The following is a 27,962-nucleotide window of genomic DNA, read 5'->3' as shown; positions in this document are numbered from 1 at the left end:
CTGCCACGCTCCCGCCCTCGAGCTGGGCCGTGGCCAGCTCCGCCCCCCGCAGCGCCCAGCTGCAAAGGGCGGGCACCGGGCTTGGAGAAGGGGGGACCCTGTCCCGGGGACCGGTGGCCGGGGAGCGACTGAGCCCCCGGGACGTGCACAGGCAGCACCCCCGCGCGTGCTGCCCCGCGACCACCCTTCAACTTCGCCCCCGGCCCCCGCGGCAGAGGCGCCCAGGAGACTGGAGGGGCGTGGCTTTCTGCCGGGGGCGTGGCCACCCCGCTGGTCGGGCTGGGCAGCGGCCGCCGAGGCGGAGCGCGCCGGACGCCCGGGACGGTGAAGGCTGGAGCGCGCCAGGCGAGTGGGACCGAGGGCTGGTCGGGGTGGCGTGGGGTCCGGGCTGCCCTAGGGGGACTATCGGGACTTCTAACCCACCTCCCACCCAAGGCTACAAGCTCACTCCTTTCCCTGAGCCGGTCCCTCCCAAGTCTGCGCCCAAACTTTGCAAATCCGAGTGTCTGGGACCCCGCGCTCCCGTACCCTTCCCAGCCCTGACCTGGGCCCCGCTCCCCCTGTCCCTGTCCCACCTCCATCTCTTTATCGTTGCCTGACTCTGTCCCTCTGCTCCGCCTCTTTCCTCTGGCTCTGTCCCCTTCCCTGCCCCGGTCCCCGCTCCTCGCAGCTCCCGGTGGCCGGGCCCAGCCCCTCAGCGGCGGGAAGGCATCCGGGCGTCCGGCCGGCCTGGGCCTGGCTGCTGGGCGGGTGTGGGGATCAGCAGATGTTTGCCATTAGACGGGGACCCCGCAGGCCCCGCCCCCTCCCCGCTTGGTTCTCCTCACCCCCAACTTTGGGGGCGGAGAGAGCGAGGCAGGAAAACCCCCAGATCCGCCCAGGCTGTTTGGGGAGGTGCACCCTGGAGATCTCCCTGTGGTCCTTCTCCGAAAACTCCCACCTGTGGATTCTTCCAGCCTGCTTTCTGCTCCCCTCTCCGGGGAGCTGGTGGGGACAGGGGAGCCTCGGCCCACGGCCGCCAGGGAGTTCCCAGAATGCGGTCAGGTGACTGGAGACCCTTAGACCTCAATCCCCCAATCGCTCCATCTGGGAAAGGAGATATGTGGAGTCTAGGGAGTCTTGGGTGAATCTGCCTCGCTTAGGTTCAAATCCGGGCCGACCCTCACCAGCTCTTGCCCGACTGACTGGACAAGTTTCACACTCACGATAAACAAGTGAGGGGCTCACCTCCTGGAGCTGTCATAGCAATTGAAGAATTGGTGTTCAAACCTACAGTGGTGGAGAATGTCTGCAATCCCAGCACTTGGGAGGCTCAGGCTGGAGGGTAATGAGTTCAAGGCTAGCCTGGGCTATATAGCAAGATCTTTTCTTTTTTTCTATTTTTTTTTTCTTTTTTGGATTTTCAAGACAATGTTTCTCTGTGTAGCACTGGCTGTCTTGGAACTACAGAGTGAGCTCTGTAGTCCAGGCTGGTCTGGAACTCACAGAGACCTGCCTGCCTCTGCCTCCCAAGTACTGGGATTAAAGACGTGTGCCCAGCTTGCAAGATCTTTTCTTAAAAGCATAAGCAGGGCCGGAGAACGCATGCGCAGCATGTATGAAAGCTGGGGTTCCATCCCCAGGCTGTGGGTGCAGCCAGCAATGCCACACGTGGAAGGTGGAGGCAAGAGGACCAGGATTTTAAGGGCATCCCCAGCCTCATAGTGGGTTGGGGCCAGCCTGGGAGACTGTCTCAAACAGCAAAACACAAGACAAATTGGTGTTATAATTATTCATTTTATCCCTCTCAGTGCCCCTATCCCAGGCTATCCCAGTTCTCCTTACCTCTGTGTCTCGCTCTCAGGTCCCCAGCAAACTATTTTGGACCAACTTCCTGTTGCTAGAGGGACTGAGTCTCCAGGCAGAAGCAGAGCCATTTTAACGACAGTTGCTAACTGTGCGTTCCAGGTGGCCGAGGTGTAGAGGGGCAGATACAGAGGGAGACTAACCTAGAGGGGGAAGCGTCTTATGTCTGTCCTCCTGCCTGCCCGTCTGATCAGTCCTTCCAGGTGTCAACTGTGCTGGCCTCCACGGCCAAAAATGGCCCTCCCTAGAGGGTGAGCTGGGTGGAGGTGTCTGCAGCAAGGTGGCTGAAGGGTAGACAGCAGAAAGGACTGGCGGAACCCCCAGGGCTGAAGCGGGGTTAGCAAAGGTCTTGATTGCCCTCCTTGCAGCCTATGGGCACCCCTCTTTACTTCCACCTTTCTGACTTCCCAGTCCTCCACCCAACTCTATCCCTACTGCAACCCAACCGGACATATCCTGAGGGGGCAGGAAGTTCTATGCAGCCGGCCAGTGAAACTGTTTATTTTTAGAGAAAATTGTTTCCATAAAGAGGAAGGCTTCTCAGAGCTTGTATCCTCACCACTTTCCCAACGCTCTCCCGGCCAGCCCGAGCTCTCTGCTTTGGGGTCGCTGAGGGGGTCCCACCTTCCGTGTTCTGTCTCTTGCCCCCCCACAATGCGATCCCCACTGGAGTGTCCCTTTTAGCACCGCGGCCCTCCATCCCACATTAGCTTGCCCTTGCTGTGCACTTTCTAAGCTGGGCCAAGGGGAGGGGGCACAGGAAGGGTGGGGCCGCCTGCCCTGGGGGCCTGTGGAGGCTGTGGGAACAGCTGGAGCCTGTCCAGGGTGGACAGATGTGCACGCAGGCGGGGAGGTTTGGTTTCTTTGTTCTGGGACTTTCTACAGCCAGGCAAGGGGGGGGGAGCTTGAGTAGATGAGAGGTGCCTGACCCGTGAGGGGCGCAGTCTCTGAGGGGCGCTGCCGCATCTCCTCCCTTCTCCCTGAAGACTGCTCATGCTCTGTCCACCTCCCCGCAGGTCAGCCTCTGCCCCTGCTGCAGGCCGGCCGACTCACCGTTCCCCGAGTGACAGCTGAGCAGCAGAGAGAGGATGGCTCAGGTCCTGCATGTGCCAGCCCCGTTCCCAGGTCAGGGGCAGGTGGGAGGCGGGGGTGGGCTGCCCCGGAGGATACTCTGAGTGGGACAGTCTGGGGGAGGGGGAAAGACAGCCATAATGGGGGGCCTGAGGTGTGGGAAACAGCTTTGACTATAACAGTATAGGGGAGGACAGCCCTGATGTAAGGATCTGAGAGGGAGGACAGCCCTAATGTGAGAGGAGTCCCGAGTGGAGGAAGGAAAGCTCTGTCCTTGGCATCAATGGGTTCCAGCTCCGCCTGTGGCCCTGGGCCATCAGCTGGGCAGAGAGGCCCCCCACAGTGCTTGAAGGCCTCCGCTTTTCCCCCACTCCAGGGACCCCTGGCCAGGCCTCCCCAGCGGCCTTTCCCAACAGGGAGCCAGACCCACCGTACTCCGTGGAGACGCCCTATGGCTACCGCCTGGACCTGGACTTTCTCAAGTACGTGGACGACATTGAGAAGGGCCACACGCTGCGCAGGGTGGCGGTGCAGCGCAGGCCGCGCCTGGGCTCTCTGCCGCGGGGCCCGGGCTCCTGGTGGACGTCCACAGAGTCGCTGTGCTCCGACGCCAGCGGGGACAGCCGGCACTCGGCCTACTCCTACTGTGGCCGAGGCTTCTACCCTCAGTACGGCGCCTTGGAGACCCGCGGCGGCTCCAACCCACGCGTGGAGCGCACGCTGCTGGACGCGCGGCGCCGGCTGGAGGACCAGGCGGCCGCTCCTTCCGGCGGCCTGGGCTCCCTGACGCCCAGCGCCGCGGGCTCCACCAGCTCCCTGGCAGGCGCGGGCCTGCTGCCCCCCACGCCCCGCAGCTCCGGCCTGTCCACCCCGGTGCCGCCCAGCACGGGCCACCTGGCCCACGTGCGCGAGCAGATGGCCGGGGCCCTGCGCAAGCTGCGCCAGCTGGAGGAGCAGGTCAAGCTGATCCCCGTGCTCCAGGTCAAGCTGTCGGTGCTCCAGGAGGAGAAGAGACAGCTCACGGTGCAGCTCAAGAGCCAGAAGTTTCTCGGCCACCCCTCAGGGACACGGAGCCGGGGCGAGCTCTGCCTGGACCTTCCGGAGCCCCAGGACGACCCTGCGGCACTAGAGACGCGCTCGGTGGGCACCTGGGTCCGGGAACGGGACTTGGGCATTCCGGATGGCGAAGCCGCCCTGGTGGCCAAGGTGGCCGTGTTGGAGACCCAGCTCAAAAAAGCCCTGCAGGAGCTGCAGGCGGCTCAGACCCAGCAAGCCGACCTCCAGCCTCAGGCCTGGCCACCGCCAGACACCCAGGTCCGCGCGGACACCGTGCGAGTGGTGGAGGGTCCCCGGGAAGTGGAGGTGGCAGCCAGCACCGCAGCCGGGGCCCCCGCGCAGCGGGCGCAGAGTCTGGAACCCTACGGAGCAGGGCTGAAGGCCCTGGCCACCCCCGGGGGGCCGGACAGCAGCCTCGTGTTCCGAAGCCACGAGGTGGTGGAGACCATGTGCCCGATGCCCACAGCCAGCGCCAGCCACGTGCACACCGCCAGGAAGATCAGTATCACGGAACGGGGTTGCCTTGGTGCGGCCGGGTCGGCAGGTGAGTGAGCGAGGCCGGGGAGCCCCGCCCCTTCGTCCTGACGCTCAGCCACACAAGTGGCTTCAGCTTGTCAGTGGAAGGGAGCCCACGGGGGACCTCAGAGCGGTAGGCACGGGGCAGAGACGTTCGGTGTCTCGGGGCCTGGGGAGAGGGCACAGATGGTAAAGTGCTTGCTGTACAAGTGACCTGAATTCAGATCCCCAGCACCCATGTTTAAAAAAAAAAAAAAAAGCCGGGTGTGGTCATGCCCACTTGTAGTCCCGTCGTGGGGAGACTGAGGCAGGAAGGTGATGGGAGCCAGCCCGTGACAGACCTCGTCTGAGATGTGGCAGGCCCGGTGAGATGGCCCGTGGGTAAAGTCACCCTGCAGCCCAGCCAGACGAGCTGCATTCTCTCCCCGAAGTCCACACGGTGGGGGGGGGCAGGACTGGCTCCCGCAGGTTGTCCTTTGACCTCCGCAGAGGCGCTGTGGCGCATGCGTGGCCTGGCCACACGAAAGGTAACACGTTTTTAAAAAGGTAGACCTGAGGGACGAACGTTGCCATCTGTTTACCTCCGGCCTAAACAGGCACACACGTAGCACACATACGTGCATGCACGCACTCACATCCGTGTACACACACGTGTGCCCACACATAGCCACACACACATACCCGTGAAGAAATTGACACCCAGCATTTTGCCTTGGGTTGAATGTTTACAGAAATCAGGCAGTTTGAGTTGTTCGGAGGAGGTTCTCCACGGCTGTTGTTGGTTAGGAATGGCAGGAGTCAGGGTTAGGCAAATGAGTGTGTCGTCCGTGGTGCCCAGAGACAGCAGCAGCCGTGGCTGGAGCCAGGTGCTCAGGAGTCACGGGGTGTCTCACTGTCTGTTCTGTGGGTCCTTCAGGTGGTGAAGGACACTCAAACTAGGGAGTCCCTCCTCTCCACACATCCCCTTCCTTCCCGTGACACCAGGTGAAAACCCCACAGGTGGCCCTCGGTGGCCGAACCAGCCAGGGTAGCTGTCTGAGCCTTGAGGGCAGAGGAGACCCTAGCCGAGCCCGGTGGCCTTCGGGAGAGGAAGGGCTACACCCGGAGGAAGTGCCGAGCCCTCGTGCCAGGAAGGGCCTTGTACAGATCGCCAACTGCCCAGAAGCTGCCAGAGTGATTCATAAGATTAGCGACAGCTGTTCTGTCTTGGCACAGGCCAAGGGGTGCCAGCTGCTGTGCTAAGTGTCTCATCAAGTCGGGTTGAGAAAGGTGGGCCAACAGCCAGGAACCCCAGGTTCCATCGCTGTGTGACCCCAGCTGAGCGACGCCACCCCTCTGGGCTGCACCTTCCTTCCGCCCTGTGACGTGCTCTAATACAGATGCTCCCTTCCAGAACCCTCAGCAGTGAATGCATACAGTAAGTGCTCAGGCAGTGCTTCTTGCTGCCTCTGCTGACAGTCTTCAGGTTGGCTGGTTTGTGGTTGCTTGGTTTGGGGGTTCTTGTCTTTCCCTTTTGGGGTATGTGGAGTTTGAGGCAGTCTTGCTGCGCTGTGCATCCCAGCCTTGGCTCCTTCCCTTCCCTTTTCCTTCCCTTCTCTCCCTCCCTTGCCTTTTCCAAACCTCCATCTCCCTTCCCTGCTGTGTATCAGGTGTAGGACTTCTGCCTGGCTTAGCCTGGCGTGGCCCTGAGCTCTCCATCCTCCTGCCTCAGCCCCCTGAATGGTTGGGATTAAAGGGCATATAATCCAGTCCCAACTTCAGCTCTGCTTATACCTGGGGAAACTGAGGCTTAGGGCAAGGGATCGACGTGCCAGGGTCTGCACCCAGGGCCCGTGGAAACCCACAGTCACCCCCAGACTCAAGGTCAAGCTGGCGGGACCCTGCTGACACCAGCGAGCACAGACTGCTGGGCGAGGGCCCAGCTGTGTTTCCTCGCTTCCCTGTTGTTCCTGGCCAGCCACGGAAACCACCCCTCTGTTCCGTGTCCATCCAAACACCCGGCCCTGAGGTTCTGGCCGCCGGCCAGGGGCCCGCCCAGCCCAGCCTTGGAATCTCGAGAGGCACCCTCCATTCCAGCCGTGCCTCACAGGGCGGTCATGGGGCCTCGTGCTCACAGGACATAGAGACCACGCTATGGTCACTGCCAGCCCGAAAGTCCTCCCTCGTGTCTCGCCGCGCTCCCTCTTGCTGCAGCCAGCTCACATCTTGGCCTCACTCAGATGGAGCTGGAGTGTGGTGGTTTGTTTCATCTTGTTCAGCAGGTGTTTAGGTCACGGGGAACGCAGTGGGAGAGAGCATCCTTACACGTGTTCCTGCAGGTGGCTCGGCAGGTAGAGGTCCTTGCCACCAGGTCTGAGTTTGAGCTCAGACACACATTTTTGTTCCTTTTTTGAGACAGGGTCTCACTGTGTAGACCCGGTTCACCTGGAGCTTGCCATGGAGACCAGGCTGGCCTCCAGTGCAGAGATCTACCTGCCTCTGCCTCCCGAATGCTGGGATTGAAGGCGTGCACCGCCATGCCTGACCCAGAGACCCGCATACTGGAAAGAACCAATGCCACACACAAGTTGTCCTCTGACCTCTGCACATGCACCAAGTCATGGCACACACCCTCCCTACCCCCAACCAAGTAAACAAATACGTAAATAAATGTAATTTACTTTTAGAGACAGGCTCTCATGTAGACCAGGCTACTCTCAGATTCAGGGAGCGCCACCTGCCTCTGACTCTGGAGTGTTGGGATTAAAGATATGTACACCAGCATGCCAGAAGTAAATGTTATTTAAAAACAAACAAACAAACAAAAACCTCTACAGAAAATATGCAAGAGACCAAAGTAAGCAACTAGAAAGTGTCCATATGAGAGACGGGTGTTCAAATAAAAAAAGAGAGGAACAAGACAGGGCTAGTGACAAGTTTGTGGGGGGGAGGGCCCTCCTGTGCCCTGCAGCTGTAATCTTGAGCATGCTCTTTGAACTCTGTGATTTACTGCCATAGTGCCCTGAACCTCCCTAGACTCTGCAGCACTCTCCATCTGCACACTGGGGGTCCTGACCAATCATCATGCTAGGGCTTGTCTCAGTGGTGGAGCCTCTGCCCAGAATCCCCCAGTGAGGGGCTGGGGTGTGGCTCAGTGGTGGAGCCTCTGCCCAGAATCCCCCAGTGAGGGGCTGGGGTGTGTCTCAGTGGTGGAGCCTCTGCCTAGAATCTCCCAGTGAGGGGCTGGGGTGTGTCTCAGTGGTGGAGCCTCTGCCTAGAATCTCCCAGTGAGGGGCTGGGGTGTGTCTCAGTGGTGGAGCCTCTGCCTAGAATGCCCCAGTGAGGGGCTGGGGTGTGGCTCAGTGGTGGAGCCTCTGCCTAGAATGCCCCAGTGAGGGGCTGGGGTGTGGCTCAGTGATAGAGCATGGGCTAGAGCTGTGAGGTCCTTTGCCCTAGCACTGTGAGTCTGGTTGTGCAATGGATGCCCCCAGTCAGCTCTAGACTCTATGGTGTCTTTTCACTGATTATATTCATGTGCGGTAGCACAAGCTTAGAAGCTGCTCTCAAGAAGCTGAAGTGGGGATAACCTCAGCTTCAACATCAGCCTGGGGTATAGTGAGTCTTAAAACAACAAATGGCAACATTAGATATGACAGGGACAATACAGCCTGTGGACAAAGGGGCACCAGGCCAGGGCACAGCAGGATCGAAGGCGCTGGGATCAAGAAGGACTTGGGCTGGTGAAATCTAAAGTGGCCTAGAAGGTGGAGGGCAAAGAGTTGAGGTGGTGGGGGAACCTAAGCATCTGAGGGCAAGTGCCACAGACTCTGTGCTCTAGCCATGCAGCCTCAGAAATGAAATGTGGTGTGCGGCCTGAGCTGGTGTTGAGTGGGCTTCAGCACCCCATGTCTGCTGAGGTGGGTAAGCCTGATGGTAAACCACAAAGGACTGCTTGGAGGAGGAGGCAGGGTTGACCTCTTCAGCACCTCGTGGGGACTGTGTTTCTCAGCTGAGCAGGAATTCACTTTCTCCAGCTGGAGAGTTGGGGAAGCCCCCTCCACACACACACACAGACATGCGCCCAGGCTTGGGAGAGGTGGGCAGGATGGACCGACAGACCTAGAGCCCTGTGCACATCACTCACAGAACGTAGCAGAGTCGGCAGGCCAGGGACTGCTACGCGCTGTACAGGATTGACATGTGTCTCTGGGCTTGGGAGATGGCCTAGCTATTACCGTGACCTGAATCGGATCTCCAGAATCCACGGGAAAACTGTAGCAGCACACACTTAAACCTTAATGCTGGAGAGGCCAAGATTCGTGCAGCCTGGGGCCTTGCTTGCCAGCCTAGCCTGCTCTGCAAACCCTACAGCAGTGAGAGGCCGTGCTTCAAACAAACCAACCAACAACAGCCACACAAAAAAATAAGGGCCGCGTGTAGCGGCAGCTCAGTGGTTAAGAACGCTTGCCACCCTCCAACTGGAGAGGGTCTCGCATTGGCGGGCATCCACGTAGGACGTCTTAACAATCTGAAACCCCAGCTCTGGGGGATCTGACGCCCTCTCACGAGCTTGACAGCTCGCACGCACGCACGCACGCACGCACGCACAAGATTAAACAAATCTTATGGCCTAGTGTGGTAGCACTCACTTTAACCCCAGCACTCAGGAGGCAGAGGCAGGTGGATCTGTAAGTTTGAGGCCAGCCTGGTCTACATAGTGAGCCGCAGGACAGCCAGGGCTATAGAGTGAGACCCTGACACATGCAACAGCAACAAAAGTGGTTTATAGTGTGTTTGTAGAAGGGTTGGAAAGGGTGGGAAAATCTGAACACCAGAATCCACCTAGGTGTAGCTGCTTTCTAGACCTTTGTCGCCCTTTTTTGTTGTTGTTGAGACAGGATCCCAGGAAGACCTTGAACTCTGGGTTCCCGAGCCTCTACCCCTTGACTGCTGGGATTATGGGTGCGCGCCACCATGCTGAAGTGCCAGTTCTGGGGACGGCACCCAGGCTCCACCGTCCCTCCTCAGTTCTGTCTTCACGTAGCAGGAGTCTGTATATTTGGGACAGTTCTGCTTTGTAGCCCAGGCTGTTCTTGTCTGCTGCCTCAGTCTAACAGGTCAGACTGGGATATTGCGCTTGAGCCTTTGCAGCCAGCCCGATTTGTTCAAATGCATAAAAGAGAAGTATGTTTTTAATAACTGGCACCACAAGGCTGGTGGGAATTATTGTTTTGCTTGATTTTATTTATTGTTTCAGCTGTGGTGGAACCAGGGCCTCAAACATCCTGGGAAAAGCAATCTGCGCTCGGGCCAGGCCCTGGCCCCTGTACTTCTCTTATTTTTCTTTTTCTTTTCCCCAGCCACATAAAACTGTAAAGGCTGCCGAGCATGGCAGCACACGTCTGCAGAACTGCATTTAGGATACTGAGGCAGGAGGATTGCTGTGAATTCTAGGGCTACATAGCAAGATGTCATCTCGATAAAGAAAGAAAAGAGGAAAGGGAAAGAAGGAAACTTTAAAGTGAAAACAGGCTGGGGACGTCTTGGCTGGGAGAGTGCCTTTGAGTGTGCCTGAAGTCCCGGTGCCACTGTCCCCAGCATAACAAAATTCAGGTGCAGTTCTCAGGTGCCTGTCATCACCACGCTGGGGGAGGGGCAGGACAATCAAGAGTTAAAGGGTGAGGGGCACTTCATCCCAACGCCCGGAAGGCAGAGGCGGGCAGATCTCTGAATTCAAGGCCAGCCTGGTCTACAAAGCGGGTCTAGGACAGCCAGGGCTACACAGAGAAAAAAAGAAAGAAAGAAAAAAAACAAGGAAATTCTTTTCACTTTGACTGTGTTTGCTCTGTTTTAAGACAGACTTAGAAGGCAGCATGTGGTGCCTCAGACCCTGTTCTCAAAAAATGTAAATAAAATAGAAACAAGAGCTGGAGAGATGGCTCAGAGGTTAAGAGCACTGTCTGCTCTTCCAGAGGAGCATGTCAGGCAGGCAGCTCACAGCCACCTGTAACTCCCGACCCCTTGGAGCCTCCCCAGGCACCTTTCTGTGCACACACACACACACACATTCCTGATTAAAGATAATCTTAGAAAACACAGAGACATGGTTGTCCAGCTGCACGTCAGCCTCACCTGCTTTTCAATTACAGCTTTCCTTCCATTCATTATGCATATTTTTCTTTTTTTTTTTTTTTCTTTTTTTTGAGGCAGGGTTTCTTTGTGTAGCCCTGGCTGTCCCTGTCCTGGACTCACTTTGTAGACCAGGCTGGCCTCAATCTCAGAGATCCGCCTGCGTCTGCGTCCCAAGTGCTGAGGTTACAGGCGTGTGTCACCGCTGCCCACTGTGTTTTTTAGTTTTCTGGAACAGGGTCTTTCCCAGGTGCTACAAGCCGCCCCAGCCTCAAACTCCTTGATCGTCCTTCTCTTGCCACCGAAATGCTGGGTCACACGTGTTCCCTGCCATGCTTGGCCAACATCCAGTGTGTGTGCACGGGCACGCCCACGTGTGGAAGTCCCAGCACAGCTTTCGGGAGCGTCTGCCTCCTGCCATGCAGGTCCCAGCAATCCAACTCTCAGCATCCACTTAGCAGCAAGCCCCCTTATTCACTGAGCCATCTCGCCAGCCCAGTGTTTTGCTTTTTGAAGATGATCTTTCTCTGTGTTGTCCTGGCTGGCTACCGTGTAATCCTCCTGCCTCACCCTCCCCATGCCTTGGGCCCTCAGGCATGCACCACCCCACCAGGCCTTCCTATCCCCTTTAATGACATCGCTGCACCCCACCTTCAGACGCTTATTCAGATATTTCGTGTCCTTGGAAAACATGCCCCGAGCCGGCCCGATTCCCTTAAATGGTCTTGTGTTTCAGAAAAACAGGATTCTCTGTTTCTTGTTTTTTCCACTTTGACTTTTTTTCCTCCAGTGCCGGGATGGGGCTAGGCCATCCTGGAAGACAGGCGGTGCCACGTGCCTGTCCCTGTTTTCATTTTTGCTATTTTGTTACATCGATCGACTTTGGGGGGCCCTGCTTGTGCCACAGTGTATTTGTGTGGAGGTTTGAGGACAGTTTGGGGGGAGTCTGTTCTCTTCTTCCATGCTGTGAGTCCTGAAAAGCAAACCTCAGGTCTTCAGGCGTGGTAGCACGCGCTTGAATTGGCTGAGCCACCTTGCCAGCCCTGTGTCTGGCTGTTTCTACGTGGGTTCTGGGAATGTGAATTCAGGCTGCTGGCTCTTGTGGCAAACTTTCCGAGTCGTCACACCAGCCGCTTTACGCTTTTTGTTTTGTTTTGAGATAAAGTGTTATCGTTGTGCAGGCTAGCCTTGAACCCACTGTAGCCTGGGCAGCGCTTTGACCTGTGTTCTCCCCGGCTCAGCCTCCCAGGTGACGGGCCTGGAGGGGAGGGTGGGCTGGAGGGACATGAGCATGTGTGAGGATGGTGTGTGTGTGTGTGTGTGTGGTGGTCAGAGCACAGCGTCAGGCATTGGTCTGAGATGGAACGCTTTGGTTGATACATTCATCCACGTTTGTTGGCAGGCTTTGGCTTCGGAGAATTCTCCAGCCGGGTCCCCCTCTCTCCATATGTGCCCTGGGATTGCAGACACACCCAACCGTGCCAGGGGTTTTGGGTGTTGAACTCAGATCCTTAGGCTTGCACCGCAGGTTCTGTGCTCACTGAGCCACCTGCCCAGCACACGTAATTTTTTTTCCTTTTTATTTATTTATTCTTTTGTCGTCTCTCTTTTCTTCTTCACCCAGGATCTTGTATGTATATATAGTACTTATACATACATACAGGCTTCCCTGACACTCAGTTCCTCCTGCCTCAGACTCCTAATCCTGCATCCAGGGGTCATAGGGATGACCCAGCTCACCAGGCCACAGCTAAGCTGTATGGTATTCCTGTTTATTCTTAAGGTGGGGGATGTGTTTGGGGGTGAGGGCAAGCGTGTTGCCACAGGAGGCATGTCAGACGCTGGTCCTCTCCTTGAAGCCAGGTCTCTGTCTAGTTCACTGCTGCTTGTCCAGGCTAGCCCGAGGACCTCCAGGGATTCTCCTGTGTGGCTCCCGTCGCACCGTAGGGACCTGGGGTTGCAGCCTTCCGTCACCTCGTGCAGTTTACAGCTAAGTCCGTAGATGAACTCAGGTCATTAGGCAAGCTTCCTTAGCCCCTCCCCCCGAACCTCCCCTCGTCCCAGCCCCCAGCAGCTCTTAAGTCAGGCACTGCGGTGCATGCCTGCCATCCCAGCACCCGGAACTGAGGCAGGAGGCTCTGCAGCACTAGGCCAGCCTGGGCTATACAGAGAGACCCCCAGACAACAGCAGAAAGAAGATGTAGCTCAGGCTCAATGCAGGAAGTACTGGGTTCTAACCCACAGCTTGGGAGGTTAAGGCAGTGAGGTCAAGGCCACCCTGGGCTACATGAGCCCCCGTCTCAAAAAAGAAGATGAGGAACCAACCCAGAGTCACAGCTCAGTTAAGAATGCTGTGGTAGCGTACAGTCGGGTTCGGTCCCCAGGACCGCAAAATAGAACAGTAAGTAGGTAGAGAGTCTGACGCTCCCAGCTCTGGCTCCTGGCTCCAAGTGTGAGTTCAGCTCTGTGTTGGCTGGGGACACCACACCCTGGACTATACTGCTTTTGGACACATTTGTAGCCAAGTGTCTCACCCCACCCTGTCCCGGCCACACTCAGCCTGGGTAGGGAAAGGGTAGGAAAAGCACTGAGCTCCTTGCAGAACTTAGTAGCGCCCAGGAACTCGAGAAAGCAGTGATGTGCTTATATTAAAATAAAGAAAACAGAGGCAGGCCATCTCTGAGTTCGAGGCCAGCCTGGTCTATGTATGAAGCTTCAGGCCATAGTGAACCCTCTCTGCAAAAACAAAACTTTGAATTTTTTAAAAATGTAGCCAATAAATAGACCTGCCATTTATTTATTTGTTTATTTACTCATTTTAAGTCTTGGTCCCAGCCCCCTCCCTCCTCTCTCGCCCCACCCCCCGCAGCTCCCTCCTTTCATTACCCCCTTTAAAAAAGAGAGAGAGAGAGACTTACCTCTGGGCACTGTGGCACACGCCTTTAATCCCAGCACTAGGGAGGCAGAGGCAGGTGGATCTCTGAGCTCAAGGATAGCCTGGTCTACAGAGCAAGTTCAGGGCCACCAAGGCTACCCAGAGAACCCTGACTCAAAAAATTAAAAAGAGAGAGAAAGAGAGAGCGGGAGCTGCCGTCCTTTGGCCCCTAGCGGTGCTGTGCAGGAAAGGCGTGCCCTGAGGAAGTAGGGACACAAAGCTACAGTGGGATGAGGGCCGGCAAGGCAGCGAGGTGAGGCGGAGATGGCGCTTTGGGTCCACACTTGAGGCTTGGGTACGGCACACCCTTGGAGAATGGGCCCAAGAAGTCTTGTGTCGGCGGTGGCACACACCTCTGGCCTCAGCCCTCAGGAGACAGAGGCAGTAGTACGCTCTCTCTGACTTCAGTGTCAGCCTGGTCTGCATAGTGAGTTCTAGACCAGCCAAGGTTATACGGGGAGACCCTGTCTGACCAAACAAAGGGCTGGAGAGGTGAGGCAGTCGTGAAGAGCACTGGTTGCCCTTCCTGAGGCCAGGTTCAGTTCTCGTCCTCCACACCATGGCTCACACCGTCTGTACCTCCAGTTCCAAAGGAACTGATCCGTGTTCTCTTTCATGCAGGTCACAGACACACATGCAGGCAGGCGAAACACACACCAAAAAAATCTTTAAAACCTAGAACAAATGATTCGGGAAAGGGACCCTCTTAGCGTGAGTCATATGTGTGTGGCCTGAGTGGGGAGGGCACTGCTCATTCACACAAGCCAGACATCTGCAGCAAACGCCTTTATCCACTATGTCCAGGGCGCCATCTTGACAGCCCCTGTTGGCCACTCCAGCAGCAGGATTCGTATTTATAATGATCTGGACTTCACCCATCGCCAAAGCTTTCTATTTACTTGTTTATTTCAGTCTTCCCCTCCCCCGAGACAGGGTTTCTCTGTGTAGCCTTGGCTGTCTTGGTTGCTTGGTAGACCAGGCTAGCCTCGAACCCATAGACATCTGCCTGCCCCTGCCTCCCTGAGTGCTGGGATCACAGGCATACACTACCGTGCCTGCCTGAGCTTTCTTTTTAACTGAGACAGGGTCTCGCTGCATAGCCTTGGCTGGCTGGCAGCTTGCTGTGTAGACCGGCCTGGGGTCAGTCTCACAGAGATCCTACTGCCTCGAGGGATCCACTGTCTTGCCAGTGCTGGGCCTAGAGGCCTGTGCACCTGCCCCTCTTTACTCTCATCTTCTCTAAGTAACATTTTGGCAGAGTGGGGTTTGGATGTGACTGGTTGATTGATTGCGGCACTGAGATCAGGATCCAGGGCCTCCTGCTTGATGGGTGCTCTACCAGCGTGACATAGAGGGTGAGGGATTGAGTCTGAAGCCAGAACTGTGAGGCCTCCAAGCTCTCCGTTGTTGCGCTGTGGAGCCCTGGCAGTCCTGGAACTCACCCTCTAGACCAGGCTGACCTCAAACTCCCAGAGATCTTCCTCTGCCTCCTGAGTGCTGGGACCAAAGGTGTGTGTCACCAGCGCCCAGCTGTGGCCCAGACTTTCCAATGGCAGGTGTTTTCTTGGTGGGTGAAGGCGTGCCACTGTGTGTGCAGGGTCCTGGTTTTCTCCCTCCACCCTGCAGGTCCATGGCCCATTCCTTGGTATGTGTGTGCGCATGCGTGTTTAAATATCTATCTCTATCATTGTTTATGTGAAGGGGATGCCCAGGAAGGCCGGAGGAGGGCATCCGATCCTGGAAGCTGGGCTTTCAGGCTGTGGTGAGGCAGCCCACGTGGGTCCTGGGAACTGACTTCAGGTTCTCTGCAAGAGCAGGACATGCGCTCAACGGCTGAGCCTTCCTACACCATCCAACCCTTGTTTTTGAGACAGATTTCACTCTGTAACCCAGACTATTGATCGGAGGCAGTGTGTAGTGTGAGTAATCCTTGGCTCGTGTGGTGTTGACGATGGACCTCAGTGACTCACGAGTGAATCACAGGCAAGGGCTATCTCATCTACCAGCATCGTTCGTGCACTTCAGAGACAAAACCTCGCTCTGTAGCCCAGGCTAGTCCCCTGCCTCTACTCGAGGGCAGTGGGCCTGGGCCACCACACTAGGCCAGCTTCGTTGTTTTGATCTCCTTCGATGCCACACCTCTTGTCACGCCAGGGGCTCCACAGGCTGCTGCAGGGCCTCCCTCCTTCAGTCCACACCCCGCCGCGGCCTCCAGGACCCAGCCTGAGGACCCAGACCAGGACACCCCTGCGGGGGAGCCCACCAGGCCGGCAGCGTCGCAGGACCCCCAGGTGGCCGAGGAAGCCGGTAAGCGGGCCTCGGCGAGGGAGGCAGGTAATCCAGGGTGGACTCTGAATGGAGGGGCTCTCACGCCACACCGTCTCTTCCAGGCAGAGCCTCTACCCTGAAGAGGAGAGAGGACCCCGCAGACCCCGACCTTCACCAGAGGAAGCTCCAGTTTGTGGGCGTCAATGGCGGGTGAGTGGCTCTGCAGCCCCCCAGAGCCCTCGGGGCCTTCCCACCGTGACACTGCAGATTGGGGGACCGGGGTCCTGAGCTCTGAGAGCTTCTGTTAGTTCCCCAAGTCAAAGCATAGGGAACCCGGAATAAGGAAACCGAGGCAGGGGATCTGTCACTTGGCTGGGACCTGTTCTGTGTAGGCCGACTGTGCCCCAGAACTGCCCTGCGGGTGCAGAGGTGCAACACAGCTGGGTGACAGTGGCAGCGTGTCCTGGCCAGAAGTGGAGGCCCGTGCGCTTGAATCTCCCAGGGTGGGGTTGGGGTGTGGCTTCCAGACACCCGCTTGCTTAGCATCCCCAACACAGAACGTGGAGAAACCGAGGACCAGAGAGGTCGCCGCAATCCCTCCTACCCCTGTCCCCATCGGTGTCCTCTCCTGTCCCCCCTTAGGTACGAGTCCTCGTCGGAAGACTCCAGCACAGCAGAAAACTCAGAACACGAGAGCACGGAGAATGAGGGCCCCGAGCCGCCGCCGGCAAGGGTCCTGAGCACAGCCGAGTGCCCGCAGCTCCGGCCTCCGGGGGCCGTGGTGGCCGAGACCAGTCTGGAGGCGTGCCAGCTCCCCCAGGAACCTCAGCGTGTGCCAGCAGCCGAGGCGGCCTCAGGACCTAACGCTGAGGAGGAAATTCGGTCAGTTCTCTGGGCGGGATGGAGGACGGGTGACCCGCTGCTGCCTGTGTCCAGCTTCCTGTCACACTCTAGTCAGACAGGAAGCGCTTGGTTGGAGCATCTCCCTCACCTTCTGAAAGTTTTCCCTCCTTTTGAGACAGGGTCTTGCCTTTGTAGCCCTGGCTGGCCCGGAACTCACTAAGTAGAGCAGGCTAGCCTCAAACTCAGAGATCCGCCTGCCCCTGCCTCATGCACACATGTCATGTGTCCACGCGTGTTATGGATGCATATGGGTATGTGTGCATGGAAAGGTTCCAAATCAGTGTTGTCTCTTCCTCTTTTTTTTTTTAGTTTTTAGTTTTTCCTTTGTGTGTGTGTGTGTGTGTGTGTGTCTGTGTGGTGTGGGTGTATGTACTGTATATTCATGTGTGTGCACATGGGACCGTGTTTTTTGTGCCTGTGTGGTGTGGGTGCATGTGTTTGCGTAGGTACGTGTGCACATATGTGCACGTGATGGGGCAGGGCAAGGCTGGCTTTCAGTGTTTCCGTCCATCACTGCCCCCCCCACCTACTGTGTCAGTCTCTCCCTGACCCCGGCTGACTGTGCGGTGCAGTGTAGCTAGCCGGCTGGTTTGCAGGCCGCCTGTGTCTTCCACACCCACGGGCTGGGGTTGCAGCTCTGCCACACCCACCCAGGAATTTCCGTGGGTTCTGGGAACGTGGATTCCTGCCCTCATACCGGCACTGCAAGGCCTTTTCTGTTGAGCCATCTTGCTGACCCCTTCCTTTTTATTTTGAGATAAGTTCTCATTAAGTCCGGAACTCTGTAGGCCAGGCTACCTTGAATTTGCAGTCCCGTTGCCTGAGGTTAGGGTTATAGACATGTGTAACCAGCTAGTTTATGGGGTGCTGGGCCTAGAACCCAGGGCCTCATGCATACAACCTCATCCTCATCTCCAGCCCACTCCTGCCGAGTTGCCCACTCTAGACTTCAGCTTGCTGTGAACCAAACTGGCCCTGAACCCACAGTCCTCTTGCCTCCACCCCCAGGTAGCTGGGATTCACCAGCGCTGGCAATGGACTTGTCCCAGTGAGCTTCCACACCTCTGACCTCCACAGGAACCTGTAGTGTCGTGCGCGCGCGCACACACACACACACACACACGCACACGCAGACGCAGACGCACACGCACACACGCACACAGGTCAACATAGATGGGTTTCTTCACTTTTTTATAAAGACTTGTTAATTTTACTTTGTGCCTGTGAGTGTTTTGCCTGCAGGTAGGTACGGGCACCACACGACTGCCTGGCACCCACAGAGGCCAGAAGGGGGATCCCCTGGGACCAGAGTCACAGTTGTGAGCATCAGTGTGAGTGCCAGGAAGCACGCCCAGGTCATTTACGGGCTCAAGTGCTCTTAATTACTGAGCCACCTCTCCAGGCCTTAAACATGAATCCCAAAATGTAAATAAAGGGGCTGGAGAGGTGGCTCAGCAGTTAAGAGCATTGCTCTTCCAGAGGACCCAGGTTCAATTCCCAGCACACGCATAGTAGCTCACAACTCTCTGTAGCATTAGTTCCAGGGGATCTGACATCCTCAAACAGACCTATATGCAGGCAAAACACCAATGCACAATGAAAATACTTTTTTCTTTTTAAAGATTTTTTTTTAAGGCCAGGCAGTAATGATACACACCTTTAATCCTAGAACTCAGGAGGCAGAGGCAGGCAGATCTCTGAGTTTGAGGCCAACCTGGTCTACAGAATGGGTTTCAGGACAGTTAGGGCTACACAGAGAAACCCTGCCTCTAAATAACTAAATAGATTAAAAAAAAAAAAAAAAAAAAGTAAAGTTTTAGATGGAAAATAACATAAGTTCATTCCTATCTGTTCCTGGCAGGATGGATCTGAGCCCTGACCTCATATCAGCCTGCTTGGCCTTGGAGAAATACTTGGAGAACCCCAATGCCCTCACGGAGCGAGAACTGGTACGGAGAATCCCTGGGCCCAGGGGTGTCCTCCATTCTCACACCATGCCTGCCCTCTCAGGGTCTCTGCACCTGCTTAGTGAGGATCCAGACACGGAGGGTGTGGCTTAGTGGTGGGTGGAGCTTGAGTCCTAGGCTGGAGACGGGGTCCACTGTTGCCTGGAGACCAGCCTGGCTTCATAATTGTCTTAGAGACTTCGGGGGCCAGTGCCCTCTACACTCCAAGGCTCCTTTACCCCAGGTGTGTCAACACTTCCGCTGTGGCTCAGCCCGGGACAGCACTGCTTTTTGTTTGTCTGTTTTGTTTTGTTTTCACTTTGCTCATTTTGAGGTCTCACCTAGCACAGGCTATCCTTGAACTGCATTTGTGGCTGAGGATGACCCTGAACCCTTGATCCTCCTGCCCCTGTCCCCCATGTGCTAGGGTTACAGGCCTGCACCACCTCTCTGGATTTCTTGTGTTTTGAGACAGCTGTAGCCTGGCTGGCCTGAAACTGCTGTGTAGATCAGACTGTCCTTGAACTCAGAGAGATCCTCCTGCCTCTGCTTCACGTGTCTGCTTTCAGACTCGTTCTCAGTGTGACACCCAGCTTGGCCTTGAACTCTAGATTTTCCTTCCTTGGGCTCCTGGGTGCTGGGATCAGAGGCGTGCCGCCTCGCCCCGTCAGAGGAGCTGCTGTTTCTGCCACGGGATGGGGAATTCTGCTTGTGTTCTTGGCCCTTTGCGCAGAAGGGGATGGGCGTCCCCGGCCTCACCCCTGCTGTCTCCACGCAGAAAGTGGCCTATACCACGGTGCTTCAGGAATGGCTGCGCCTGGCCTGCCGCAGCGACGCGCACCCGGAGCTGGTGCGGCGGCACCTGGTCACCTTCAGGGCCATGTCCGTGCGGCTGCTGGATTACGTGGTCAACATTGCTGACAGCAACGGGAACACGGCGCTGCACTACTCCGTGTCTCACGGCAACTTCCCCGTGGTGCGGCAGCTGCTGGACAGCGGTGAGCCACCCGGCAGGACCAACCCGCAGGTCCCATGCGGGAGACGGGCCCACCCCGGCCGCTTAGAGGGCTGCTCCCTTCCTGGTCTGATGGAGGGGTGGTGGACAAGGATTCCAGCTCCTCAGTCTGAGCGGGGAGGCACTGTGCTTTCTCCCTTGGGGTGATGGAGGCAGGATCCTCTAAGCTGGATGGGGAAGAATGTGCCCTTCATTGATGGATGAAGGAGGCTTCGCCCTCCCAGCCTGGTGGAGGAAGCTCTGTCCCCCACTGTGATGGAGGAATGTAGCCCATCCGGTCTGGTGAAACAGGCCCTTAAAATGTGCTGAGAAGGCTCGGTCTCCTTGGCATTAGGGCGAGGGCATCGTCACTGCAAGGTGCCTGGGTGATGGATACTGTTTCCAAAGCCCTGTGTGAGGGAAGGCTCTGGCCTCCGGCCCGGGGGTTAGATGGCAGACATGGTATTCAGTCAGGCAAGAAGACACCTGTCTTCCCTGGTCTGAAGGAGAAGGTCGGAAGCCCCCAGTCTATGAGGGAGGCAGAGCCCATGCTCTGATGGTGCCTGACACCGACCTTGGCCTACACATGTACACATACAGACCACACACTCAAAAAGTTTCTTAAGGTGAGGGCAGCCGGGCATGGTGGCACACGCCTTTAATCCTAGCACTCTGGAGGCAGAGGCAGGCAGATCTCTGTGAGTCTTGAGTTCCAAGTAGGCCAGCCTGGTCTACAAAGCAAGTCCAGGACAGCCAGAGCTACATAGAGAAACCCTATCTTGAATCCCCACCTTCCCCACCACCCCCAAAAAGAAGAAGGTGTTTGCATCAAGATGGTCCAGTGGGTGAGGACACTCACTGCCAAGCCTGATGACCTGAGTCCAATCGCCTGGAGCCACGAGCCACGAGGGGAAGGGAGAGAGCCTGCTGCTGTCCTCTGACCTCTGCACAGTGCCGTGGCCGGGACCCCCACTCGAGCTAACCAAGTAGATGTAAAAACGATTTAGGGAGCTGTGGAGATGGCTCAGTGGTTAAAGCAGGTACCATTCTCACAGAGGACCCAAGATTAGTTCCCAGCGCCCACTTCAGGAGCTCACAGCTGTCACAACTATGTCACACCCACTTCAGAGCTCCAGGTCACTGGTACTCTCCTGCACATATGTGTGCACACACCAACACAAAGTAAATCTCTTTTATAATAAAAACAACAGAACGCTAACCCAGGGGCCTGGCTCCTGAAGACGCTCTCTGGTCTCCACGTGGCCACGGACACAGAGACCTGCCCCATGCTCACGGCGCTGCGCCAGCCTTTAGCCTCATGGCAGCAGCTCACACCCACCCCATCCCTGTCCTCCCGGAACAGGCGTCTGTCAGGTGGACAAGCTGAACCGTGCTGGCTACAGCCCCATCATGCTCACTGCCCTGGCCACCCTGAAGACCCAGGATGACATTGAGACCATCCTTCAGCTCTTCCGGCTTGGGAATGTCAACGCCAAAGCCAGCCAGGTACAGGGCTACGCTGCACCTGTGTTTACCTAACCCACTTGCTAGGGACGGGCACCTTGTGCCGTGGTGCACGTGTGGAGGCCGGGGGACGCTCTCTTGAGGCTCAGCTCACTCCTGCTGCCGTGTGGGACCATGTGAACGCGGGCCGTCAGGCTTGGTGGCAAGTGCCCTTACCCTCTGAGTCCCCTCTGCTCCCTAACCTTCGTCAGCTCCGGGCTGTGGGCCGTGCCAGGTCATGAGAACACTCTTACCCATGGGAATAGCCAGGTACTGAGCTCAGAGCAGCACGATGATTTCTTCCAGGCTCAAAGCAAGGAGTCAGTGTTTGGGCCTGAGGGGTTCCGCCTCAGAGCATCTGGCATCTGAGGCATCCGTTTCTCCGTACGTGCACGCACAAGCCAGAGGGCCTAGCATCCTAAGACACGTGTCTCACTAAATCAAGGGTTCGCCTAGACTTGCTCTCTAGGATCCTCCTGCCTCTGCCTCCCCAGTGCTGGGATCACAGCTACACCCGACCTGATTATGTGTGGGTTTTTGTTTTGTTTTGTTTTGTTTTGTTGTTGTTGTTTTCTCTGTAGCCGAGTACCTCCTTAGCTACCACGTTTTTGTTTTGTTTTGTTTTGTTTTAGGTTTTTCAAGACAGGGTTTTTCTGTGTAGCCTTGGCTGTCCTGGACTTGCTTTGTAGACCAGGCTGGCCTCAAACTCACAGAAATCCGCCTGCTTCTGCCCCTCTTTTGAGTGCTACAATGAAAGGTGTGAACCATCATGCCTGGCCTCTATTTATTTATGAGCTACCATGTGGATGCTAGGAATTAAACTCAGGACCTTTGGAAGACCAGCCAATGCTCGTGACCTCTGAGCCATCTTCCCCACCCTCACCCCCCACCAATCCCGACCCATTTTTTTATTTGGTTGGTTGATTTGGTTTTTCCGAAATAAGGTTTCTCTGTGTAGCCCTGGCTGTCCTGAAGCTCACTCTGTAGACCAGGCTGGCCTCTGACTCATGAAAACCCATGCCTCTGCCTCCTGGGTGCTAGGATCAAAGCTGTTCACCACCCAGCATATTATTTATTTCTGAGGCAAAGTCTCACTGTGTATGCCAGGCTAGCTTTGAACAACAGGCTGTGTATGCCAGGCTGTCCTTGAACTGTCTCTGCCACCAAGTGCTGGGACAGTAGGCACAAGTAACCACATCCTGCTACACTTTATTCTTTCTTATTGTTGGAAGGCTAAGGATTGGACCTAGGGCCCCACACACGCTGGGTAAGTGCCTGACCACCAAGCTACATCCATAGGCCACCTCCCCCTTTTTAAAGATTTGTTTTTTTATTTTGTGTAGCTCTGGCTGACCTTGAACTTGCTATGTAGATCAGGCTGCCCTGGAATTCACAAAGATCCCCCTGCCTCTGCCTCCTGAGTCCTGAGTGCTGGGATTAAAGGCAGTCATCATGCTGGCTGTGTTCTGCCTGTTTGTATGTGCGCCATGTTTGTGCCTGGAGGCTGGAAGAGGGCATGGATCCCATGAGACCAGAGCTACAGGTGACCGCAAACCTCAGTGTGGGGACAGGGACCCGCACCTCTGCCAGAGCGACTGGTGCTCTTTAACACTGAGCCACCTCTAGCCCAGCACTCTTCTTACATGTAGTCTGGAACAGGATCCCACTGAGTCACCCAGGCTGGCCTGAACTGTCCCAACACACCTTCAACGGGAGACCCTCTTCTCTTTCCTTCCCCTCCCCTTCACCCTCTCTTCCGTCCACAGAGGTGACACAGCACCTATAATCGCAGCACTTAGGAGACAGAGGCAGTAATACCAGGAGTCATTGTCATCTTTAGCCATAGCAAGTTCTGGGCCAGCCTAGGTGAGACCTGCCTATTGATGATGATGATGATGATGAGGAGGAGGAGGAGGAGGAGGAGGAGGAGGAGGAGGAGAAGAAGGAAAACCCTGTATCTGTTGTACTATCCCAGGGCCCTTCTGGCTCTGGGCTGGACGTCGCCATTCTAAACATGTCCTATAAATGGAGTTACAGCCCCCAACTGTGAATCCAAGAATTCAGGAAATCTCTTAACAGTCAGGGGATGAAGATAAAAGGGTCGCAGTCCACTGGGGCTCTACAGTGAGTCTCTGCTACACCAAAACAAACACACACCGTCTATGATTTTTTGGGTGTTTGGCTTTACACTCAAAGTCTATACAAGTTAGAGCAGGGTAATTGTCCTTTTCATGGCTGAGTAGTAGTATTTTGTATGTCTTGACATCGTTTGTTTTATCTGTTTGTGTACTGGTGATCCTCCATTTTTAACTGTTTATCTGGGTGTAACTAGTACATAGAAATATATACAGATCTTAGTTGCATATGTCTTTGTTTCTTCTTTAGTTTGGATACGTTTTTATGTAAGTTTACGCCTGTCATCTCATGGTAGGTGACGGTACAGGTGGACAGAACCAGGAGAGCCCTTCTGAGAAAGACTAGTTTATACTGAGACCTGAGGACAGAGAAGGAGCCCGGGGAAGGAGGGACCAACCCAGTCAGTGTCAGAGCACTTGGGAGCCATTGGGTGTTTCAAGAGCAAGGGAATGATGTCACCGGGCCTCTGCGCTCTAGCCCTACCTGTTATCTCAGGCAGGACAGACGGCCCTGATGCTGGCCGTCAGCCACGGGCGGGTGGATGTGGTGAAGGCGCTGCTGGCCTGCGAGGCGGACGTCAACGTGCAGGATGAGGACGGCTCCACAGCCCTGATGTGTGCGTGTGAGCACGGACACAAGGAGATCACTGGGCTCCTGCTGGCTGTGCCCGCCTGTGACATCTCTCTCACCGACCGAGTGAGTCCCCCCACCCCCACTGGAGGTGCCCCCCAGGGAGGGCGGGCTGCACACGGGGCGCCTTTACAGCGGCGGGTGCTCTGCAGGACGGGAGCACGGCACTGATGGTGGCCCTGGACGCCGGGCAGAGCGAGATCGCGTCCATGCTGTACTCGCGCATGAACATCAAATGCTCGGTGAGTCCTGCGCAGGAGGGCGGGGCTGGGGGAGGTGATGGGGACCTGCCATCCCTGGCTTTGGGAGGTAGGGTGAGGCAGGCAGGTTCCAGCCCAGCCAGGGCGAAGGGCTTGAGTTTAAGGCCAGCCTGGGCAACTAAGTGAGACGTATCTCAAAATGGAAAGAGAAAGGAGGGCTAAGGCTCAGGGTAGAACCTGGAACCCCTGCCCTCCTGTGAGGGTAAGACTGCATGTTGCCTTGAACACTCTGCATTAATACTTGCTTGCCTGAAACAATATTTGGGCTTTTGTTTGCTTTTCAAGGTAAGTGTATTTGGGTTGTGAGTTTAAGGCTAGCCGGAACTATCTTTATTTGGGTGTAACTAGCACATATATGTGTGCCTATATATGCCTGTGCACATACGTGTGGGTGTATGTATGTATATGTATGAGTATATGTAGAAAGAGAGGGCCACAGCTTCAGTTTACTGTCTGGGGTCTCAAGCCCCTCCAGTCCTATCCCCGGAGCCTCCGCCCGAGCTGTTCCCCACCTTGGAATGCCCCTCTCCTGGGCTGCGTCCCTGACCTGGGTCAGTGAGGAAGTCTCCTGTCTTGTTCCCTGCCTCCACTTTGATCCCCTCCATGCCTTCTTCACAAGGACAGGGTGACAGTCCGTCGCTGTGTCTGGTCCTTGGAAGGCAGGGGCCGCCCTCCGTCTGCATCCGCAGCAAATCTCCTCAGAGGGATTTGAAAGGGTGCCAAGAAAGAATTCTGCCTGTTGTTACAGTTCGCTCCCATGTCAGACTACGAGAGCCCAGCTTCATCTTCAGCTGAAGAGTAAAGGCGGAGAGGAGCCAGTGGTCCCCAAGGACCCCCCAGCCACACAGCAAACCGTCCCTCATCCCGCCGTCCCTTTCTGCCCTGGGCTTCCTCGACTCCCTCTCCAGGGCAAACCTCCTCCACTTCCCCGGGGGAGCCCTGACTTCTACCAGACTCCACTCCACGAGGCCTTTCCCAGCACCCTGTGTTCAAAGCCACAAAGCCAAGTTGCATTCTCCTCCCCGCTGGCACCAGTTGCTGACGGCCGGGTGTGGGTTTCTGGTGAAGAACACGGAGAACAATCAGCCGGCAATTGCGGGAGGAGTGGGGGCAAAGGGGAAAATACTGTATTCTTGAGTCATTGTGAGGGGAAGGGAGGGGTCAGAATTCCAGTTGCTAAATTTGAATGTCACTGGAATGTTACCGGCTCCTTGGTCCTGACGTCACTGCTGCAGGTCTCCGCAAAGCCCGCTTAATGCCCTTTGTCGCCTCATTTCATTGTCTGGTGTATAATGGGGTTTTGTCCACTGCCCGCCACCTCCACACAGCTTTCTTGGGAGTAAGGGTGTCATTCTTGAGCCCTCTCCCTCAGGGCAGAAAGCAGTGTTTTCATTTGTCTTTTTTTTTTTTTTTTTATTTCACTGTCTGTGACACACACACACACACACACACACACACACGGTCAGGGGCACTCATTGCCCTGCAGCTGGTGTTCCAATGGGTCCCCTGACTTGGAAATGACCAACTTAGAAGGAGAAATGGTGTAGACCTATCCATTCCCCACAGGGAGGGCTCGGGAGAACAGTGTTCCTAGAAAAAACTTTCAGAGCTACAGACAAAAGAGAAAAAGGCCGTTTCAGAGTGGCTCCCGGCCCCGGATCCAGAACCGCCCTCACAGGAGAGTAAACAGAGGATGTGATGCAGTGGGCGCTCTCGAAGCCATGTGTTCCCCATTAAGAGCTGGCTGGCCTCAGAGCACTCCCAGCTCCAGCTTAAAGTGACAGGCTGTGCTGCAACCCAAGGGGCCCGACGAGTAGTTTTATGTTTGTGTGTTTGTTTTTAATGCCCTAGAGCTCTTGCTGGTGACAGGGCACAGACAGGCTTCACTTTTCTCTTAGTGGAATTTTTTTTTCTGTCCCCAGAATCTCAGCATGTTTTCTTTGTTTTTTGTTTTGATTTCTCTCTCTCTCTCTCTCTTTCTCTCTCTCCCCCCTTCCCATTTCTGTTGTTTTTCCCCTTGTCTCCTTTCTTTGTAAAGAAAAGAAAACAGCTTCTAAATGTGCCTTGTGCTGGGGAGGACATCTTAACCCAGGTCACAGCTGGACCCACTGGGTCTTGGAGCCAAACCTCAGCAGGGCATAGTTGAGGCTCGTGAACTGAAAGACAGCGCTGGCTTCTCCTTAGACAAGTAGGTCTCTCGGCTTCGTGGAGTCTTATTCCACCAGAGTTTTATTGAAGGGGTTTGTGTAAGGCACAGAGGCTTGGCTGGCAGTAGACAGTGAGGTGGGCGGGTGGATGGACAGATGAATGGATGGGAGCTTGCATGAGTAGGTGGGTGAGTGAGCGGATGGATGGGTAAATGAGCAATGGAAAGGTAGCTGGGTGGGCCGCTGGGTGGATGTCTCGATGGAGTCTTTGCCTGTGACAGAAAACTAAACTGCAGGGCAGTTGCTGGTGCCTGGGGGGTACTCAGTCTAGGGCAGGGAAAGGCCGCGCTCTGAGCTGAGCCCTGAGTTCCAGCCCTGCAGCTATCGAGGAGTTGAAGGTTTTGGACGCATCAGCTATGACCCCAAGCACAAGTCCTCAGAAAAGCCCTTGTCTGTTTCTGCCACTGCTTCTCTGCGTGGGGGCCGCTGGGGCCGGACAGTCGTCTCTCCTTTCTCTCCATGCATACTCCAGAGTCCTGTTTCCACTTTATGACCACGGTACGTCTATGAAGACAGTGTTACACGTAAATGAAGTTTTCTTGTAATCATGTTTTAGAAAGTAAAAGGATTTAATAAAGCTACAAACGATGCTGGCGCCTTGTGTCTGTCCCCCCCACTCTTTTCAGGCCAGGCTTTAACACACGATCCTTGTGCTTCTTCCCACCTGGTGTTCTCAGTGCTGTGATATAAAAGTGTGCTTTGATCTCACAGTGTGCTGTGAGATCACAGTGCGCTGTGATGTGACAGTGCGTTGTGATGTCACAGTGTTCCGGGATGTGACTGTTGTGATGTGACAGTGTTCTGTGATGTAACAGTGTGTTGTGTTGGGTTGTAGCAGTGTTCTGTGACGTCACAGCGTGCCGGGATGGCCCCCAGTGTTCTGTGATGTAACCTGGTGGGATGTGACGCTACTCCATGTGCTGTGAGGACTAGGCTGTACTAACGGAGCCGTAGCCCCAGCTCCTGCAGTGCTCTGTCTCTTGCAGTGCTTTGTGTGTTGCAGCCCTGGGCCTTGAACCCAGGCCTGTGTTCACCAAGCAAGTGCTGTGCCAGTGAGCCACTCCCCAGCTCATTATTTATATTGTTAACAATTGTTTGTTTTTCTTATTTAGTGAGCACTGATTGGTGTTTTGCCTGGATGTGTGTCTGTGGGAGGGCGTCAGATTCCCTGGAACAGGAATTACAGACAGTTGTGAGCTGCCATGTGAGTGCTGGGGTTTGAACCCAGGTCATCTCCAGGAGCAGCCAATGTTCTTAACCACTGACTCATCTCTCCAGCCCCTATTTTGTATTCTTTAAGCTTTTAAAAATAGATCAGAAGTGCTGGAGCCATGGCTCAGCAGTTAAGAGCACGTGCTGCCCTTCCGAAGGACCCAAGTTCTTCCCCGGCACCCATGTCAGGAAGATCAGGTAGGTGGCTCCTAGCCCCCTAACTCCAGCTCCAAGAAAACCTATGACCTTTGTGAGCACTGCATACACATGCACACACCTAATCAAACGTTAAGTAAGTCTTAAAATAATAATGGCTAAGACTCACAGCCAAACTTTGGGCAGAGTGCAGGGAGTTGTAGGAAAGAGTGGAGC

The 27,962-nt window shown here is 55.7% G+C and overlaps 1 protein-coding gene across 1 annotated transcript; it reads left to right on the top strand.

Moving 5' to 3' along the window:
- Positions 1-80: 80 nt before the first annotated feature.
- On the top strand, positions 81-26,967 carry Kank2 (KN motif and ankyrin repeat domains 2). Its single transcript, XM_021643809.2, has 12 exons — positions 81-345; positions 2,862-2,970; positions 3,293-4,516; positions 15,686-15,838; positions 15,922-16,009; positions 16,442-16,681; positions 18,564-18,651; positions 19,427-19,646; positions 21,006-21,148; positions 23,777-23,977; positions 24,064-24,153; positions 24,920-26,967. The coding sequence occupies exons 2-12, from the start codon at positions 2,934-2,936 to the stop codon at positions 24,971-24,973; spliced, it is 2,538 nt and encodes an 845-aa protein (XP_021499484.1). The 5' UTR covers positions 81-345; positions 2,862-2,933; the 3' UTR covers positions 24,974-26,967.
- Positions 26,968-27,962: the final 995 nt, after the last annotated feature.

The sequence above is a fragment of the Meriones unguiculatus genome, chromosome 1 (assembly GCF_030254825.1).
Source record: "Meriones unguiculatus strain TT.TT164.6M chromosome 1, Bangor_MerUng_6.1, whole genome shotgun sequence".
NCBI classification, from domain to species: Eukaryota; Metazoa; Chordata; class Mammalia; order Rodentia; family Muridae; genus Meriones; species Meriones unguiculatus.
Note: the sequence above shows the minus strand (reverse complement) of the source record. Positions and strands in the feature narration are given on the sequence as shown.